Source organism: Geotrypetes seraphini, chromosome 4 (assembly GCF_902459505.1).
Source record: "Geotrypetes seraphini chromosome 4, aGeoSer1.1, whole genome shotgun sequence".
Classification (NCBI taxonomy): domain Eukaryota; kingdom Metazoa; phylum Chordata; class Amphibia; order Gymnophiona; family Dermophiidae; genus Geotrypetes; species Geotrypetes seraphini.
The window spans coordinates 323,955,707-323,975,044 of NC_047087.1; the positions used below are offsets into that span (position 1 = coordinate 323,955,707).

The 19,338-nt window shown below is 48.9% G+C and overlaps 1 protein-coding gene across 1 annotated transcript in view; it reads left to right on the forward strand.

The window, feature by feature from the left end:
• The first annotated feature begins 2,763 nt into the window (after positions 1 to 2,763).
• Positions 2,764 to 19,338, forward strand: part of BUB3 (BUB3 mitotic checkpoint protein) — a 170,782-nt gene continuing 154,207 nt past the window's right edge. Inside the window, 1 exon segment of the mRNA XM_033942986.1 lies at positions 2,764 to 2,995. Coding sequence (XP_033798877.1) covers positions 2,990 to 2,995 — 6 coding nt within the window. The 5' untranslated portion in view covers positions 2,764 to 2,989.

Here is a 19,338-nt window from a genome sequence, read left to right on the forward strand (position 1 = left end):
TCAGCCAAAACCAAACCTTTACTTTTAACCTGGTCAGCCCTTCTGACCAGGGACCGTGTTTTGCTTTTATCCCTTACAGGGACAAAGCTGGCCACAGGTTTGTCACACAGGATTCAGAGATGGCAAAAGCTGTCCTTCAATCAGCTTTGTAAGGCAGCAATGTCCCTCCTCCACATCTCTCAGGTAACAGACCATTCATCAAGTTTATTATAACTTTAAGGTTATACTTTTCCTCCTCTTGGTCTGTTTCCTTCAGCTTGGGAGGCACCACTTGTGTGGCTGTACAATCACCTGTCTAGGGAGAAATGGAAGTTACTTACCTGTAATGGTAGTTCTCCTTGGACAGTTGATTTTATAGCCACACAATCCCAACCAACCTCCCGTTGATCGCCTGCTTTCTTTGAAACTGAGGGGTATGGTAACAGTTACAGTATAAGTACAATAGTGATTTAGGCGGGAAGGGCTGATGCATGCGCTGTGTATTCTAGATTTTTCTTAGCTTGTTACTAGCTGAGGTTGGCTCCGTCCAGGTGACATCACCATTTGTGAAGCTGTAAGATCAACTGTCCAAGGAGAACTACCGTTACAGGTAAGCAACTTCCATATCTGCTGGCTGGGTTGGTAGGAAGTAGGGTTATGGATTGAAGGCTAAATCAAAAAGGTGAGTTTTCAATCTGCTTCTAAACAAAGTTAGGGAAGGGGCTTGGTGAACAAACTCTGGTAATTTATTCCAGGCATAGCGGACAGGTAGATGAATGTTACACAGTTTAGAATTGGCAGTGAAGGAGAAGAGCAGCTTATCTGAGGAATGGAGTTCTCTGGGAGGTGTATAAAGAGAGAAGAGAGGAGAGATATTGAGGGGCAGCAGAATGAACACACTTGTAGGTCAGTAATAGGAGCTTGAACTGTATGTGAAGGCAGATAGGGACCAAATGAAGTGAGTGTAGAGATGTTGGTAGATAAGTTGTGCAGCAGAGTTTTGCATCTATTGCAGGGTGGAGAGGCGAAACTGCGGGTGACCAGTTAGAAGTAGATTACAGTAATCTAAGTGTGAGGTTACGAGAGTCCGAGTAGTGTGCTGAGAGAGGAAGGGGTGAATTTTGGTGATGTTGTAGAGATAGAAGCGACAGGCCTTAGCAGTTTGTTGGACATACATTGAAAATGAGATGTCGGAATCAAAGACGTCTCCAAGGTTGTGAGCTGAAGAGACTGGAAAGATGACAGTATTATTTACAGAGATGGAGAATGGAGGGATAGTAGCAGAGGGTTTAGGAGGAAAGAGGAGCAGCTCACTTTTGGTCATGTTTAGTTTCAGATGACTGTAGGACATCCAGGCAGCAATGTCAGCCAAACAGGCTGAGACTTTTTCTTGGGCTTGAGGTGAAATTTTGTGTGTAGAGGTAGATCTGAGAGTCATCAGCATATAGGTTAAACTGGAAGCCATGGGAGATCAGCGCACCAAGGGAAGAGGTGTAGAGAAAGAAAATAAGAGGTCCTAAGACAGAACCCTGGGGTGCACCAACCGCTAGTGGAGTAGCAGCAGGAGGACCCACCAACACATACTGTACACTAAAGGTGAATTTCAGTGCTATTAATTATATTTCTGAAACTGATTCATGGTAGCATTATTATTAAGTTTCAATTTACTGATTTTAATTTTACTTCATTCATTGTATCTATGTATATATACTACTATTTATTATTTCTGTAGCATTACCAGATGCAAGAAGCGCTGTACATTAAATATGCAAGATGATCCCTGCTCAAAAGAACTTACAATCTAAGTTAAGACAAACACAAAAGATATAAGTGGATCAATATATAGTACTCCTGAAGGTACATCCATGAGAAGAGGTAGTGAGGGCAGGGGCTAAAGAGGGAATGAAAACAGATCTAGTGTATTACAAGCTGCAAGAATTAGGACCTATATGCAGGGGAGATATGATTCAGACCTTCAAATACTTGAAAGATATTAACATAGAACAAAATCTTTTCCAGAAAAAGGAAAATGGTAAAACCAGAGGTCATAATTTAAGGTTGAGGGGTGGTAGACTCAAGAGCAATGTAAGGAAATTCTACTTTACGGAGAGGGTGGTGGATGCCTGGAATGCGCTCCCGAGAGGTAGTGGAGAGGAAAACAGTGACTGAGTTCAAAGAAGCGTGGGATGAACACAGAAGATTTAGAATCAGAAAATAATATTAAAGATTGAACTAGGCCAGTACTGGGCAGACTTGAACGGTCTGTGTCTGTGTATGGCCGTTTGGAGGAGGATGGGCAGGAGAGGGCTTCAATGGCTGGGAGGGTGTAGATGGGCTGGAGTAAGTCTTAACAGAGATTTCAGCAGTTGGAACCCAAGCACAGTACCGGGTAAAGCTTTGGATTCTTGCCCAGAAATAGCTAAGAAGAAAAAAATTAAAAAATTAAAATTGAATCAGGTTGGGCAGACTGGATGGACCATTCGGGTCTTTATCTGACGTCATCTACTAAGTCAAAAATGTGGGCTTTGAAGCTTGGCATACTGATTCAGATCTTTTTAATATGATTTTATTCGTATACCACGATACACCGTAAAGTATCAGTTTTATGCTGAATTTATACCTGTCGCGCTCTGCTTTGAGCGAGTATCCTCATAAATTCCCAGTACATAAATAACTGCTCTCCCTATCACTAGCAGAGCCTTTCAGTAGAAAAGACCCAGGAGCCACTATTCAAAAAGGAGATGAAGAACTCGTAATGGCTGAAGTGGGAAGCGCGCGCGCGGCCGTTTTGCTCTTAAACCAAACGGTTTACGCGGGAAGAGCGACGAGACGCGCGCTCTTCCGCTTCCCGGATGGGACGTCGCCACGTAAGTCCTTGCTCTGCCCGCCGTTCCTCAGCGTCCCCTTTGTGACGTAGGCACGGCCAGAATTTGAAGGCGACCAACCCAGGCTCGCGCGGTGTTTTGCGGGACGACGGTTGAAGCGGGCTCGATCTCTCGAACTAAGGCGAATGACGGTAAGGGAGACGAAGTGGGGCACGCGTGCTGCTCCCGGGCCCCGGCACTCTGCAGTGGCAGCCGTAGGCAAAAGCCGGATCTGCCGGATCCTCCCACCTCTCAGCAATGTCCGTCCCCAACCCCGGCCACGCTTTTCATAAGCAGGATTTGCTGCACAGACGGCTTACAAGTTTGTGCTTGAGTTTAGTGTCTAGAAAAAAGAGGAAGGATTCAGACATCCGGGTTTTACTTCCATTGTCTCAAACTTTCTTCCTTGCTTCAATCCATCCTCTTCTTTCTGGAGCCATATGGTAACACACAAGGTTGGAGTCAATCCAGAGGAAAGCTACTATACTGATGTGTGGTCTTCGTCATAAGGCATATGGGGACAGATTTGAAGATCAAAATCTGTATACAGTGGTACCTCGGTTTATGTTTGCGAGTGTTTTGCAAGACGAGCAAAACATTTGCAAAATCGGTGCCTCGGAAACCGAGCATGGCTCGATTTACGAGCGCCACCCCCCCCTGCAATCCGGCACCCTCCCTCCCCACGATCCGGCACACCCCCCCCCCCGCTCCTTCTTACCCTCATCTGGGCACCCCGAAGATCGGCCTCCTCGTCTGCTGGGCCTTGAGCATTTGCGCATACTCAAGGCCCAGCAGACAAGAAGGCCGATTTTCGGGGTGCCCAGATGAGGGTAAGAAGCGGCGGGGGTGGTGGGTGGGTGCCGAATCGTGGCGGGGGGGGCCGGATCGTGGCGGGGGGGGGGGTGCGCCAGATCGAGTCAGGGGGGTGCCGGATCGCAGGGGGGGCCTTTGAGGGGAGCAATGCTGGTTTTCGGTGGGGGGGGGGGCAACGCATCAAAGCGAGTTTCCATTATTTCCTATGGGGAAACTCGCTGTGATAAACGAGCATTTTAGATTACGAGCATGCTCCTGGAACGGATTATGCTCGTAATCCAAGGTACCACTGTACTTTGGAGGAGAGGGGAGATATGATAGACATTTAAATACCCATGTAATGTAAATGTGCATGAGCTGAGTCTTTCATTTGAAAGGAAACTACAATGAGGGCATAGGATGAAGTTAAGAGGTTAAGTTAAGAGGCTCTGGAGTAATCCAAGGAAATACTTTTTTACAGGAAGGGTGGTAGATGCCTGGAACAGTCTCATAAGAACTTAAGAATTGCTGCTGCTGGGTTAAAACAGGTTTAGCGATGATCGCTGGTTTTAGTGCATCTGGGCCTAGGTTCTCGCCTTGCTAATAACTTTTCTGGTAGATAGGAGTGTCATTCTGGATGCCCTCCCTGTCAGTAATCTCCTGCACCTCCCTACTGTCTCAATCGGAAAGCTCAAGTCCAAACTGAAATGTGGATGTCAAAACGTTAAGGGTATGAAGAATAATCTAGTGCTATAACACATTGGGGTAATGTTTGAGCTCCATAAGTGTTTCTGTTTGGTATGATTATTTCAATGGTTCAATTGTTTAGTGACAATGTTTAACATGTTTGTTATATTTTCAGAGCAGAACAAAGTTATAGTTTGGGGAGATGCCTATCTCCTTCATATCTGGTTCTATATAGGGCTATTGCCTGTTTTGGTACAAATTGAAAGGGGCAGCAGAGCCCTATGGTAAAGGATGAAGCATTGAAAACCTAGAGTGGATTCCTTTTGCACAGCTCACGAGCATGGGGAGATTACCTGTCTGTCCAGAATGACACACCTATATACTAGAAAAGATATTAGCAAGGTGAGAACCTAGTGGTAAAAAAATGTTTCCTGATATTATGGAAATTAAAGACCATCAAAAAATACTTTGACCCATTATTGTTCAGATTACTAGTGCAACCACTAGTGCTTTCTACTCCGGACTAGTGCAACATCGTCTATATGGGTATACCCAAAAAAACAGTGAGGAAACTTAGAATTATTCAGAACACAGCGGTCCGCTTGATATTTGGATTAAAAAAGAGCGACCATGTCACCCCCTACTACAACATAGTAACATAGTAGATGACGGGCAGATAAAGACCCGAATGGTCCATCCAGTCAGCCCAACCTGATTCAATTTAAATTTTTTATTTTTTCTTCTTAGCTATTTCTGGGCAAGAATCCAAAGCTTTACCCTGTACTGTGCTTGGGTTCCAACTGCCGAAATCTCTGTTAAGACTTACTCTAGCCCATATACACCCTCCCAGCCATTGAAGCCCTCCACAGCCCATCCTCTACCAAACGGCCATATACAGACACAGACCGTGCAAGTCTGCCCAGTACTGGCCTTAGTTCAATATTTAATCTTATTTTCTGATTCTAGATCCTTTGTGTTCATCCCACGCTTCTTTGAACTCAGTCACAGTTTTACTCTCCACCACCTCTCTCGGGAGCGCATTCCAGGCATCCACCACCCTCTCCGTAAAGTAGAATTTCCTAACATTGCCTTTGAATCTACCACCCTTCAACCTCAAATTATGTCCTCTGGTTTTACCATTTTCCTTTCTCTGAAAAAGATTTTGTTCTACGTTAATACCCTTCAAGTATTTAACATCTGAATCATATCTCCCCTGTCTCTCCTTTCCTCTAGGTTATACATATTCAGGGCTTCCAGTCTCTCCTCATACGTCTTCTGGCGCAAGCCTCCTATCATTTTCGTCGCCCCCCTCTGGACCGCCTCAAGTCTTCTTACTGCACTGGCTGTCAGTCGAGGCACGAATAATTTTCAAGTTCTCCTGCATATGTTTCAAACTAGTTTGGGGACTAACTCCTACGTACTTGCAATCTCACTTCGTATTCTACAGCCCTATAAGACAAACCAGAAACTGCTATCTTTTTGCATACCCAAGCATTACCAATTGTAAATACAAAACCTTTCTGGATAGAACCTTCGCGTACCAAGCAAACAAACAACATAGGCTAGACAACTACATTAATAAAGCTAGACTGACCTACAACGCTTTTAGAAAACTCATAAAAGCTGCCTTATTAGATAGATATATCACCTAAACAGAATCTGCACCGAACTCTTTTTTATCCCAGGACAAGCAGGCAGCATATTCTTGACTGATGGGTGACTGCACCGACAGAGCCCCGGTACGGACAATTTTAGAGTGATTGCACTCTAAGAATTTAGAAAGTTCTAGTTAGGTCGCACCGCGCGTGCGCGAGTGCCTTCCCGCCCGAAGGAGGCGCGCGGTCCCCAGTTTCTTAGTTTCCGCGGAGCTAAGAAGATGCGTTTTTTCCAACGGCCATTGAAAACCTCTTTTTGCCTTCCCACTCGCGCGGTTTTTGTCTTGGAAGACTTTCTTCCTCATTTTCTTTCTTTTCTTTAGTTTTTCTTTAAAAAAAACCCCAATTAAAACCCTTTATTTTCTTTTTTCAGGTTCGCCCCGGCGGGGCCTGTTGCCATCATCGAAGCCTTGGCTTTCGATTTGGCAGAGGCCGTATTTACTTTCATGCCCCCTCAGCCGGGATTCAAAAAGTGCCAACGGTGTGCACGGCCCATTTCTTTGACCGACCTGCACAATTGGTGTTTACAGTGCCTGGGTCCGGATCATAGGGCTTCCACCTGCACCCGTTGTGCTACTTTAAAGAAGCGCATGTTAAAAAACAGGCAGCTTCAACAAAAATTGCTTTTCGGTGCCGCAATGGCTGATCCCTCAGCATCGACACCGGCATCGACAGCCTCGCAATCGGCACCCACTTCATCGACGCCGCGTGATACCGCTCCGGCGTCACACCCGTCAGTAAGCCGGCTAAGAAGCCTTCCTCGCTAGAACGCCCTCCGGTCGCTGTGGCAGAGAGTCCAATCCTGCCGACCACGAGGCGTCCTCGCAAGCGCTCTGCCCCCCATCAAGGTGAGTGCATCTTCATCTGCCTCCTCATCCTCTGGGCGTCGAGCGGCACCACAGGTACCGCAGAAAAAGAAAGCGGTACCGGTGCCCTCTTTGGACGAGCAAATTGCTGCCATCCTTCAGGTGCAGCTTAAAGAGCAGTTGCAGCAGCTCCTCCCTGCTCTCTTGGCACCGACCCTTCCAGTTCCGGTCCGGTCTGAGCCGCCGGTACCGGCTGTCGAGCAGCCTTTATTGTCGGCTGCTGCTCTGTCGGTACCGGCATATTCCTCTGCTTCAGTTTCCATGCTGGAATTGACTGCCGAATCCAGAGGTCTTCATCGGGCGGTTCAAACATCTGACCCCACACCGGTCTCTGATCCCTCTCGGCACCGCCAACCTCTAACTTCCCCGGGTACCGCCTCTCAGAGCTCCGGGAAGTCGGTGCGTAAATCCCGACATCTTGAGCCTTCGACACCGGAGTCTCAGAGTCGGGCTTCTCAAGTCAGGGATCCTGACCTGTGGGATGACTCTGAAGAGCTTCTTTTATCTGAGGAGGAAGCGTCCTCCCCTGAAGAGGATCCTGCTGGCCGTGATCCTTCACATAAACAGGATTCATCTTCCTTTACCTCTTTCCTAAAAGAGATGTGTGAGTCACTGTCTATTCCTTTGGAGGCTTTGGATTTTGATCAGCCTCCCAAGGAATTTCTCAAACTGCTTCTGCACGATATTTTGAGGGAAACCTTTTATAAAAACTTGGAGACACCCTTAACCATACCCGGTGCTCCTCGGAAGTTGGACACATTGTATAAAGTTATTCCCATTCCTGGATTTGACAAACCTCAACTCCCCCACGAATCTTTGCTAGTAGAATCCATCTTAAAGAAATCTACTGGCGCTAGTGTCTATGCATCTGTCCCTCCTGGCAGAGAGGGCAAAGCGATGGATAAGTTTGGCAAACGCCTTTACCAAAATGCCATGCTTGCCAATCGTTCAGGTAACTATTCCTTTCATTTTTCTTTTTACCTGAAACAACTTATCCATCAGCTTTCCTCCTTCGAGAAATATCTCCCAGATAGGAAGCTTTCTTCTTTCCGTCACTGCACATCTAGTTTGTTGCAACTGCGTAAATTCATGGTGCGTTCCATCTACGACACCTTTGAGCTTACCTCCAGGGCTACAGTAATGGCGGTTGCCATGCGACGTCTCGCTTGTTTTCGAGTTTCCGAACTCGATGTCAATCACCAAGACTGCCTTGCCAACGCTCCCTGCTTAGGTGATGAATTGTTTGGTGAGTCCATGGATTCCACAATTCAAAAGCTTTCTGCCCATGAGACTCGTTGGGACACTCTTCTTAAGAATAAGAAGAAACCTCCACCTGCCCGACCTTTCCGCCAGCAGTCGGCTTACCAGCGGCGTTATTCTGCTCGCCCCTTACCATCGACTTCCCAACAACCTAGACGCCCACGTCAGCCACCTCGTGCACAACAGCAGCAACAGGTGAAACCTCCTCCTCCACCGAAGTCCACTCAACCCTTTTGACTCCGTTCTCCAGAGCCTGGCCAGTCTTCTTCCGTCAGCCCAGCAGTCTCAACCTATCGGAGGACGTCTCTCGTTTTTTCTCAGCCGTTGGGAGACCATCACCTCAGACCAATGGGTTCTCAACATCATCCACCACGGCTATTAGAAACATAGAAAGATGACGGCAGATAAGGGCTACAGTCCATCAAGTCTGCCCACACTATTGACCCTCCCTATTAAGTCTAATGACCCCCTTAAGTATAATTGTAATTATACTGTCACTCTACTGACCCGCTCTTTCAAGTCTATACCCTAGTGACCCTATCCCTTGGCACGACCCTCGTAGGGATCCCACATAGGTATCCCATTTATTCTTGAAGTCTGAGATGCTGCGTGCCTCGATCACCTGCACTGGAAGCCTGTTCCAATGCTCAATCACTCTCTCCGTGAAGAAGTACTTCCTGGCATCTCCACGAAACCTCCCTCCCCTGAGTTTGAGCGGATGACCTCTTGTGGTCGAGGGTCCCTTCAGAAGAAAGATATCATCTTCCACCTCGACCCGTCCCGTGATGTACTTAAAAGTCTCAATCATGTCTCCCCTCTCCCTACACTCTTCGAGAGTGTAGAGCTGCAATTTGCTCAGTCTTTCTTCGTACGGGAGACCCTTTAGCCCCGAGACCATCCTGGTGACCATCCGCTGAACCGATTCAATTCTGAACACATCTTTACGGTAATGTGGCCTCCAAAATTGCACACAGTATTCCAGATGAGGTCTCACCATGGCTCTGTACAATGGCATTATGACTTCAGGCTTCCTGTTGACGAAGCTTCTCCTGATACAACCTATCATCTGCCGTGCTTTAGATGAAGCCTTCTCCACTTGAGTAGCTGCTTCATGTCAGCACTGATGATTACTCCTAAGTCTCGTTCTGCCATAGTCCTGGTTAAAGTTTCTCCATTCAGGGTGTAAGTTCTGCAAGGATTTCCGTTACCGAGATGCATGACCTTACATTTCTTGGCGTTGAAGCCCAGCTGCCAGATCGAGGACCAACTTTCTAAAGTACGCAGGTCTTGCTCCATAGCATCCTGTAGATTATAGCCGTTCAAAAAATGGAAGAAGACCAAGATGGCGGCGATGTAGAGAAGCTGCGAGAGACGCTGATAACAAGCTCCTAGCCTGTATTTTCATTATACCTGATATTGATGCCTTCTAAGAGGAAAGGGGTGCTTAGGGTCTCTGCCTCGTCGGCCCTGACGTCCACCCCGATTCAACAGACGATGGATCGTTTCTTTGCGCCTTCTCCGGCGCCCACACAAGCTGGAGTGGAGAGCTCGGCGTTGGGCGGTGACGGGAGGGAGTCACTGGCCCTTTCGGGCACTGAGACATCGTTGTCTCCTTCGGCTCCCATGACGCCTCCGTGTCCGGCAACAGCCGAAACGCTGTGGCGAGAGACACACGCTTCCGGAAGTGAAAGCGTGGGGTCTCCCGGCGAGGGCATAGCGTTGTCGGCGGAACGGCAGATGGAAACAACAGCAGAGAGAGGGAATCTTTCTCTCTCCCAGACGGAGGTCTCCATGAATAGCATCTGGCAATTGCTGCAGAGGATGGAAGGGAAAATTGAAAAATCAACTGAAGAGGTAACAAAATTAAATGATAAATTGGAATTATTGACTGGGTCAGTTGAATCTATGAAGTTAGAGTATACAGACCAAGCCAAGCAAATGCAGGTGGATATACAACAATTGCAACAATTCAAATTGGCTTCAATTAAAGATAGCTCCACCATTCATAAGAAATTAGAACAATTTGAAAATTTTAATAGGCGTTTGAACCTCCGCTTTCTAAATTTTCCTCAAACTTCAGGAATGTTACCTATTGATTTGCTGAAAAGATACTTCATTGAGAATTTGTAAATTTCTTCAAACTGTATTCCTCCAATTACTTAGAGAAGGCCTCATCCAAAGCAAGGCAACTTATGGGATGTATCAATAGAAGCTTCGTTAGCCGCAAATCTGAAGTCATAATGCCACTGTACAGAACCATGGTGAGACCTCATCTGGAATACTGTGTGCAATTCTGGAGGCCACATTACCGTAAAGACGTGCTTAGAGTTGAGTCGGTTCAGCGGATGGCCACTAGGATGATCTCGGGGCTCAAGGGTCTCTCGTACGAAGAAAGACTAAACAAATTGCAGCTCTACACTCTAGAGGAGCGCAGGGAGAGGGGGGACATGATTGAGACATTTAAATACATCACGGGACGTGTCGAGGTGGAAGAAGACATCTTCTTTCTCAGGGGACCCTCGGTCACAAGGGGACATCCATTCAAACTCAGAGGAGGGAAATTCGATAGTGACATAAGGAAGTATTTCTTCACAGAAAGGGTTGTAGATCACTGGAACAAGCTTCCAGAGCAGGTGATCAAGGCCACCAGCGTTATTGACTTTAAGAATAAATGGGATGCCCTAGTAGGATCCTTACGAGGGTCGAGTTAAGGAACTAGGTCATTAGTACTCAGACTTAATGGGGTGGGTCAGTAGAGTGGGCAGACTTGATGGGCTATAGCCCTTTTCTGCCGTCATCTTTTATGTTTCTATGTTTCTAATTAGTGTTTCCATGAGTTTACACACTATTGAGGTGAGGCTTACCGGTCTATAGTTCGCAGCTTCAGCCTTGCAACCCTTTTTATGTAGAGGAACGACGTTGGCTGTTTTCCAGTCCAACGGAACTTTCCCCGTACTTAGTGAGAGATTGAAGAGCACTGCCAATGGTTCCGCCAGAACATCTCTCAATTCTCTGAGCACTCTTGGGTGTAAATTGTCCGGTCCCATGGCCTTGTTTACCTTTAACCTTGCCAGTTCGTTGTAGACGTCCCCAGGTGTGAACTCGAAATTCTGAAACGGATCATCCACGTCTTGTTTTACCTTCAACTGTGGTCCGTATCCCGGTGCTTCGCAGGTGAAGACTGAGCAGAAATATTCATTTAGTAGTTCTGCTTTTTCTGAATCCGCCACCGTGTAGTTTCCGTCCGGTTGTCTAAGGCGTACTATACCGTCTGTGTTCCTTTTCCTATCATTGATATACCTAAAGAAGGATTTGTCCCCTTTTTTAATGTTTTTTGTCAGAGTTTCTTCCACTCGAAGTTTGGCCTCCATAACTGCTGTTTTGACCGCTGCAGATCTGGTCTTATATTCTACTTTGGTTTCTCTTCTCTGCGTACGTTTTTGTAGGAAAGAAATGCTTTTTTCTTCTCCTTAATGAGGTGTGAGATCTCTTCAGTGAAACATTGGGGTTTGTTGTTTCTTTGCGGTTTGTTGTTTCTTTGCCGTTTATCTATTGTCTCAACTTTCAGACTCTTCCCATCCAAAGTCCTCCAAAAGAGTCTGCTTTGAACACCCCTCAGTCCTCCCTCCTTCTTCAGGAGGTTCAATCCCTTCTTCTTCTGAACGCCATAGAGGAAGTTCTTCTAGATCAGAAGGGGCAGGGATTCTACTCCCGATATTTTCTGGTTCCCAAAAAAACGAGACCTCAGACCCATACTAGATCTCCGAGATCTCAACAAATGCTTGATCAAAGAAAAGTTCAAAATGCTTTTTTCTGGCCACACTTTATCCTCTTCTCACTCAAGGCGACTGGCTTTGCTCACTCGATCTCAAGGAGGCTTACACACACATTCCGGTCAACTTAGCCTCCAGACAGTATCTCCGCTTCATGATCAATCACTGCCATTACTAGTACAAGGTGTTATCCTTCGGTCTGGCTTCCTCCCCCAGGGTATTCACCAAGTGTCTCATAGTGGTAGCCGCCTTTCTGCGCTCTCAACATCTTCAGGTCTTCCCTTACCTGGACGATTGGTTAATCAAGGCTCCTTCATCTGAGGAAGTGCTTTGCGCCACCAACCAAACCATCCAATTTCTTCAACTGCTGGGGTTCGAGATCAATCAACCCAAGTCACATCTCATTCTCACTCAGCGACTTCAGTTCATCGGAGCAATCTTGGACACTGTCCTACTGAGGGCGTTTCTTCCATCCAACCGCCTTCAGACTCTTATTCATCTCTGCAAGTAAGTGATTCCACAGCCTACCATCTCTGCAAAGCAAATGATGATACTCTTGGGTCACATGGCCTCAACAGTTCATGTCACCCCCTTCGCACGTCTTCACCTGCGCACTCCTCAATGGACCCTAGCTACCCAATGGTCCCAGGCGATGGATCCCTGCTCACGACACATATCTGTGACATCATCTCTTTGTCAATCTCTACAATGGTGGTTGAAATCTTCCAATCTCTCCAGAGGTCTCCTCATCCATCTGCCTCCTCATCATCTGGTTATCACCACCGACGCCTCCCCCTATGCCTGGGGAGCTCATTTGAACAAATTCCAAACTCAGGGTCTTTGGACCGCCCAGGAAAAGAAGCATCACATCAATTTTCTAGAACTCCGTGCGATGTTTTATGCCCTCAAGGCTTTCCAACATCTCCTCTTTCCTTAAGTTCTGCTACTTTACACAGACAATCAAGTTGCAATGTACTACATCAACAAACAGGGTGGGACGGGCTCTCGCCTGTTGTGTCAGGAGGCCCAAAAGATTTGGTCTTGGGCGACAGCTCACCATTTATTCCTGAAGGCGGTCTACATTCAGATAGAGCAGAATTCCTTAGCAGACAATCTCAGCAGAATTCTCCAACCCCATGAATGGACTCTCGATCCCATGACTCTTCAGTCCATTTTCGTTCAATGGGGCACTCAGGTGGACCTTTTTGCAGCTCCCCACAATCATCGGCTGCCCCACTTTTGCTCCAGACTCTATTCCCATCACCGTCTGGCACCAGATACGTTTCTCCTGGATTTTTGTACCAATCTCTTCCTTTACGCATTTCCTCCTCTGCCTCTCATGTTGCGAACCTTATTCAAGCTCAAGAGAGAACAAGCCACCATGATTCTTATCGCTCCACGGTGGCCCAGGCAACATTGGTTCTCCCTTCTACTTCAACTCAGTTCCAGGGAGCCCATACTTCTTCCACTGTTTCCTTCTCGGCTTACTCAACATCAGCAGTCCCTCCTACATCCCAACCTAGAGTCTCTGCACCTGACAGCTTGGTATCTCTCGGGCTGACCTCGGCTCATTCACTTCTTTCACAGCCTGTCAGTTCTATTCTTGATGCTTCCAGGAAGCCGGCCACTCTTCAATGCTATCATCAAAAGTGTACCCGGTTTTCTTCCTGGTGCCTTCTGCATCATCATGATCCAACTTCACTAGCAGTAGAACTGGTGTTGGATTAGCTCCTTTCTTTGTCTAACTCTGGTCTCAAGTCTACCTCTATCAGAGTCCACCTTAGTGCTATCACTGCGTTTCATGATGCAGTTCAGGGAAAACCTCTTACTGCTCATCCTTTGGTTTCCAGATTCATGCGGGGCCTTTTTAATGTGAAACCACCTCTCAAGCCCCCTCCTGAGGTCTGGGATCTTAATGTGGTTCTTTCCACCTTAATGAAGCCTCCTTTTGAACCTTTGGCCACTACTCACCTCAAATTTCTCACTTGCTCTCACCTCTGCCAGGAGGGTCAGTGAGTTGCATGCACTGGTTGCCGATCCACCTTTCACTATTTTTCATCATGACAAGGTGGTTCTGCCTACACATCCAAAGTTTCTCCCTAAGGTTGTGTCTGACTTCCACATTAACCAGTCCATTGTCCTTCCTGTTTTCTTCCCGAAACCTCATTCTCATTCGGGGGAACAGGCTTTGCATACTTTGGACTGTAAACGTGCTCTGGCTTACTATTTAGAACGCACTAAGCCTCACAGATCATCTCCCCAACTCTTTCTGTCCTTTGATCCTAATAGGTTGGGACATCCTGTTTCTAAACGTATGTTATCCAATTGGCTTGCTGCTTGCATCTCATTCTGTTATGCTCAGACCGGACTGCCACTGGAAGGTTCCGTCACGGCCCATAAGGTTAGAGCTATGGTAGCGTCTGTAGCTTTCCTCAAATCAACTCCTATTGAGGAAATCTGCAAGGCTGCTACTTGGTCCTCAGTTTATACTTTTACATCTCACTATTGTCTGGATGCATTCTCCAGACGGGATGGACACTTCGGCCAATCTGTTTTACAAAATTTGTTTTCCTAATGGCCAACCTTCCCTCCATCCCTCTTTTTGTTAGCTTGGAGGTCATCCATCAGTCAAGAATATGCTGCCTGCTTGTCCTGGGATAAAGCACAGTTACTTACCGTAACAGGTGTTATCCAGGGACAGCAGGCAGATATTCTTGCGTCCCACCCACCTCCCCGGGTTGGCTTCTTAACTGGCTTATCCTAACTGGGGACCGCGCGCCTCCGTCGGGCAGGAAGGCGCATGCGCGGTGCGGCCTAACTAGAACTTTCTAAGTTCTTAAGAGTGCAATCACTCTAAAATTGTCTGTACCGGGGCTCCGTCGGTGCCGTCACCCATCAGTCAAGAATATCTGCCTGCTGTCCCTGGATAACACCTGTTACGGTAAGTAACTGTGCTTTCTTTTCTCGTCTTCCCAATATGCCCCCTCTGAAATCCTAATCAAACTGTATTTGATAATTTCTGGACCTTTCGTCTAAAATGTCCCCTCTGAAAATTCTTAACAAACTGTATATTGTAATATTCGCTGTATTTTTTGTAATATTCGCTGTATTTTTTGTAATTCGCGACCTCTCAAACAGGTCCTCTCGGAAATTTCTTAGCAAACTGTATATTTTATTTTTCGCTTTCTTAAAGTTTCTATACTCTGTATTTCCTCCGACTATCTGCATATTGTAACTCGCTGAATGTCCAGCTCTCTTGACTGTAAACCGCCTAGAAGTCGCAAGATTGTGGCGGTATAGAAGAATAAAGTTATTATTATTAGTCCCAGATGCATTAAAACCAGCGATCATCGCTAAACCTATTTTAACAGCTTTAGCGACGATCGTGTTTGCCATGACTGGGACATACCGTATATACTTGAATATAAGCTGAGATTTTTGGGCCCAAAATTGGGGTTTCGACTTATATTTGGGCCATTACCTACTGCCTACCCTCCCCCCTCACCAGACCTATTGCAGAACTCCACAGGGCCTGCCGTAAGACACAGTGGGCTGGAACATGAGGGATTTCCCTTTCTTCCCGACTGAATCCAAAAAACCCCGACTCCTCGGTGGCCTCGCAGTGGACGGGACTGGAGGATTCTCTTCTGTGTTGTGTGCCTGCCAAAATTGACAACCACACCTTCCTCACATCTCCCTCATGTAGCCAGATGGAGCAGGAATGATCTTCGTACCCTTCTGCTCTGTTCATGGCTGATTGGCTGCTGCGACCCGAAAGGTACATGTGGAGGTGTGGTTGTCAATTTCAGCAGGCACACAAGTCAGAAGGGATTCCTCTTGTTCTGTCTACTGGAAGGCTGCCAAGATGTCGGGAGAGATTGGGGGGGGGGGGAATGCACAGATTTTTTTAAAAATTCAGCTGGGATGGGGGATCCCTTATGTCCCAGCCCTGTGCCAGGCCTGGTGGAGGCGTGCAAAGCATCAAGAGGGAGGGAGATGGTACAGGGCAGTGAGGGAAAGAAGCTGGGTGTAGAGTCTGGCAGAGGAGGGAGTGAGGGAGGGTGCACTGGGTGCAGATCCTGGCAGGGAACTTGAATATTAAGCCCCTGTCTTATATTCGAGCAAACCATTTTTCCTCCTTTTTGGGTATTGAAAATATTTGATATTGTGTTTATATCAAAATTTTAATAAACTTGAAACTTAATAATTTATAATAAACTTGTAGTTATAGTTTTTTAATGATATTTATCCCAGGACAAGCAGGCATGATATTCTCACATGTGGGTGACGTCATCTACGGAGCCCCAGCGCGGACAGCTTTTCAAGCAAACTTGATTGAAGTTTCAAGTTTGCTACACTGCACCACGCATGTGCATGCCTTCTTGCCCACTAGAGGGCGCATCCCCACCTCGTGGTCCTCAGTTCAGTTTTTTCCGCGGAGCCAGAAGCCCTGTGGAAATTGAGCTCCTATTTTTCTGCCTTCTGACACCGCGTCTGGGTTATTAGCTCGGTCGCTGTGCTTTATTTGTTGTTTTTCCTTCAGAGTCCGTCGTTTATCGTCGAAAAAAAAACAAACAAAAAAAACCTTTTATTTCTTCCGTTCGGCTCCGGGGGCTCCCGGGAGCCGCGGCCGCGGGACGTCATTCGTTCCCGGCCCCTTTTCCTTTCATGTCCCGTCCCTTGACGGGCTTTAAGAAATGTACCCGGTGTGATCGGTTGCTGTCAATTACCGATCCGCACTGGTGGTGCTTGCTTTGCTTAGGTCCGGAGCACCCTACTGACTCCTGTGAAAGGTGCTCCACTTTTCAATCCAGAGCACTCCGCCGACGCCGTGCCCGGATGGCGGAGCTCTTCTCTGTGGACCCCGCGGCGGGGAAGGCCTCGACCTCAGCCTCGGCTTTGGCCCCGGCCTCGACCTCGGCCTCGGGTCCCTCGACCTCGCCGCGACCCTCAACTTCCTCGAAGCCTGCCGCCTCGACCAAGCCTGCCTCGGGTAAGTCTTCGCTTCCGTCCTCGACTCCAGGGTCAGCGAAGAAGCCATCCTCGGGCTCCTCAACAACGGAGGGGTCGTCTTCGGCCCCGCCCCGATTGTCGAAGCCTAGTGCCCCGAGAGAATACTCGAGACCGAGGTCGCCCTCCAGGGAGCACCCCCCAGCCCCAGACCTACCGGCCATGATGGGGATTCCGGCCTTCCAGGACTTGCTCCGAGCCCTCATTACCTCGGAGCTGTCCGGGGCCCTTGAACACCTGCAGCAGGCCTCGGCCTCGACTGCCCCGGCGTCGGCGGCCTCAGTCTCGATGCCCTTGGCTTCGGCCCCCGGGGTGCTTCCAACCTCGACCCCGACCTTGCCCTCGACCTCGGTTGACCAGCCTGAGAGAAGCGTACGGCCTCGGGACAAGGTGCGTCGGGTTCGGAGGATCTCTTCCACGTCCTCTTCCTCGAGATCCTCCCGGGGCTCCTCGCCCTCGGGTCGGCCTCGGGCGAGGCGTCGGCCGAGGAAGCCCAAGCGTTCTCGGGGTTCTCCTCGGAGACGCGGTCGCTCCTCGCCGAGCGGAGGTGAGGCGTTGCGTGTCTCGGAGCTCCGCCTTGACAATCCGAGGCTTTTCCGGCCCTCCGTGGGACGGGGTTAGCGAGACTCCTCGCCGAGACGGAGGGGGCGTGCCTCGGTGCCTCGTACACCGGGAACTTCCCCCAAGGGATCCTCGGGGCATAGGCGGTCCCCAACCCCTTCGAGGTCGCTCGGTGTGGCCTCCTGGGGATCGGGGTCTGGTAGGGAGCCGCGGTATTCCTGCGAGGCTTCCCCCTTCTGCTCGGCGGGAAGGACTTCCCGTACTCCTTCCCCGCCTTCCAGGCCCTCTTCCTTCTCGAACTTCGTGCAGGATATGGCACGTGCTTTGGACCTGGACTTGCTTGCTGGGTCTCAGTATACGAAGGAGTTTTTGGAGGAGCAAGACTTGCCCAATCCCCCGAGAGAAACTCCTCGTCTGCCTCTCAATAAGGTCCTTCACCAGACCTTCCTGAGAAATCTGGACTCCCCTCTTACAGTCACAGCGGTGCCGTCTAAGATGGAGTCCAAGTACCGGACCATCCCATGTAAGGGCTTCGAGAAAGCACAACTATCTCATCAGTCGTTGCTCGTGGAGTCGGCGCTCAAGAAGTCGCAACCCTCCAAGGTCTAGGCGGCGGTCCCGCCCAGACGGGAGGGGCGGACCCTGGACAAGTTTGGTCGTCGCCTCTATTCCAATTCGTTGATGGCTACCAGGGTCCTCAATTATGCCTTTACGTTTTCCTCCTATCTTCGAAGCATGGTAAAAGACTTGCCTCGCTATCAAGGGGTCATGCCGGATTCCCATAAGGAGGGTTTTGCCACGTTCATGTCCAACCTCTCTCAGTTGCGTCTGTACCTGTTCCACGCAGTTTACGACGCATTTGAATTGGCCTCGAGGGTATCCGCCTTTGCAGTGGCAATGCATCGGCTGGCATGGCTCCGTACGCTTGATATGGACCCTAACTTGCAGGAACGTCTGGCCAATCTACCCTGTATTGGCTCAGAATTATTTGATGAGTCCCTGGAGGCGGCGACCAAACGTTTGTCGGAGCAGGAGCGCTCCCTTGTCTCCTTGGTCCGTCCCAAACCTCGGGCCCCGCCGCAGAAACCATTCCGGCCTCCCCCGAGGAGATATCCGCAGAAGTCCACACCGGCCTTCTCTAGGCCCCCGCCGAGACGCCCGCCGCAACAGGGGAGAGGAGCCCAACAAAAACCTCAGGCGCCGGGGGCGTCCAAGCCGGCGCCGTCTTTTTGACGTGATGTGTGGATGGGGGCGGGCCCCCTCCGCACTCTTGCCGGACTTCCTTCCTATCGGGGGTCGGCTCCGGGCCTTTTATCCGGCCTGGACCGGGATCACATCAGATGCTTGGGTGCTCCGGATTATCTCCGAGGGCTACTCTCCGAGGGCTACTCTCTAAATTTCTCAGCTACGCCGCCGGATCTTCCGCCGGGAGCTTGCCCATGCGACCGGACCCAGCTTCCTCTTCTCCTCGCGGAAGCCAGGGCCTTGTTGATCCTTCGGGCGGTGGAACCTGTACCCCCCGACCAGCGGGGGCGGGGGTTTTACTCCCGTTACTTTTTGGTCCCAAAGAAGACCGGGGACTTACGCCCCATTTTAGACCTCAGAAAGCTCAACAAATTCCTGGTCCGGGAGAAGTTCCGGATGTTATCGCTTCCGGTTTTGTACCCTCTGTTGGAGGAAGGGGACTGGATGTGCTCCCTAGACTTGAAGGAAGCATATACTCATGTTCCGGTGCATCCCGCCTTCTGCAAATTCCTACGGTTTCAGGTGGGGGAGTTGCACCTCCAATATCGGGTCCTCCCCTTCGGACTGGCTTCGTCCCCTCAAGTCTTCACAAAGTGTATGGTGGTAGTCGCCGCAGCCCTGCGATCTCGGGGGCTACAGGTCTTTC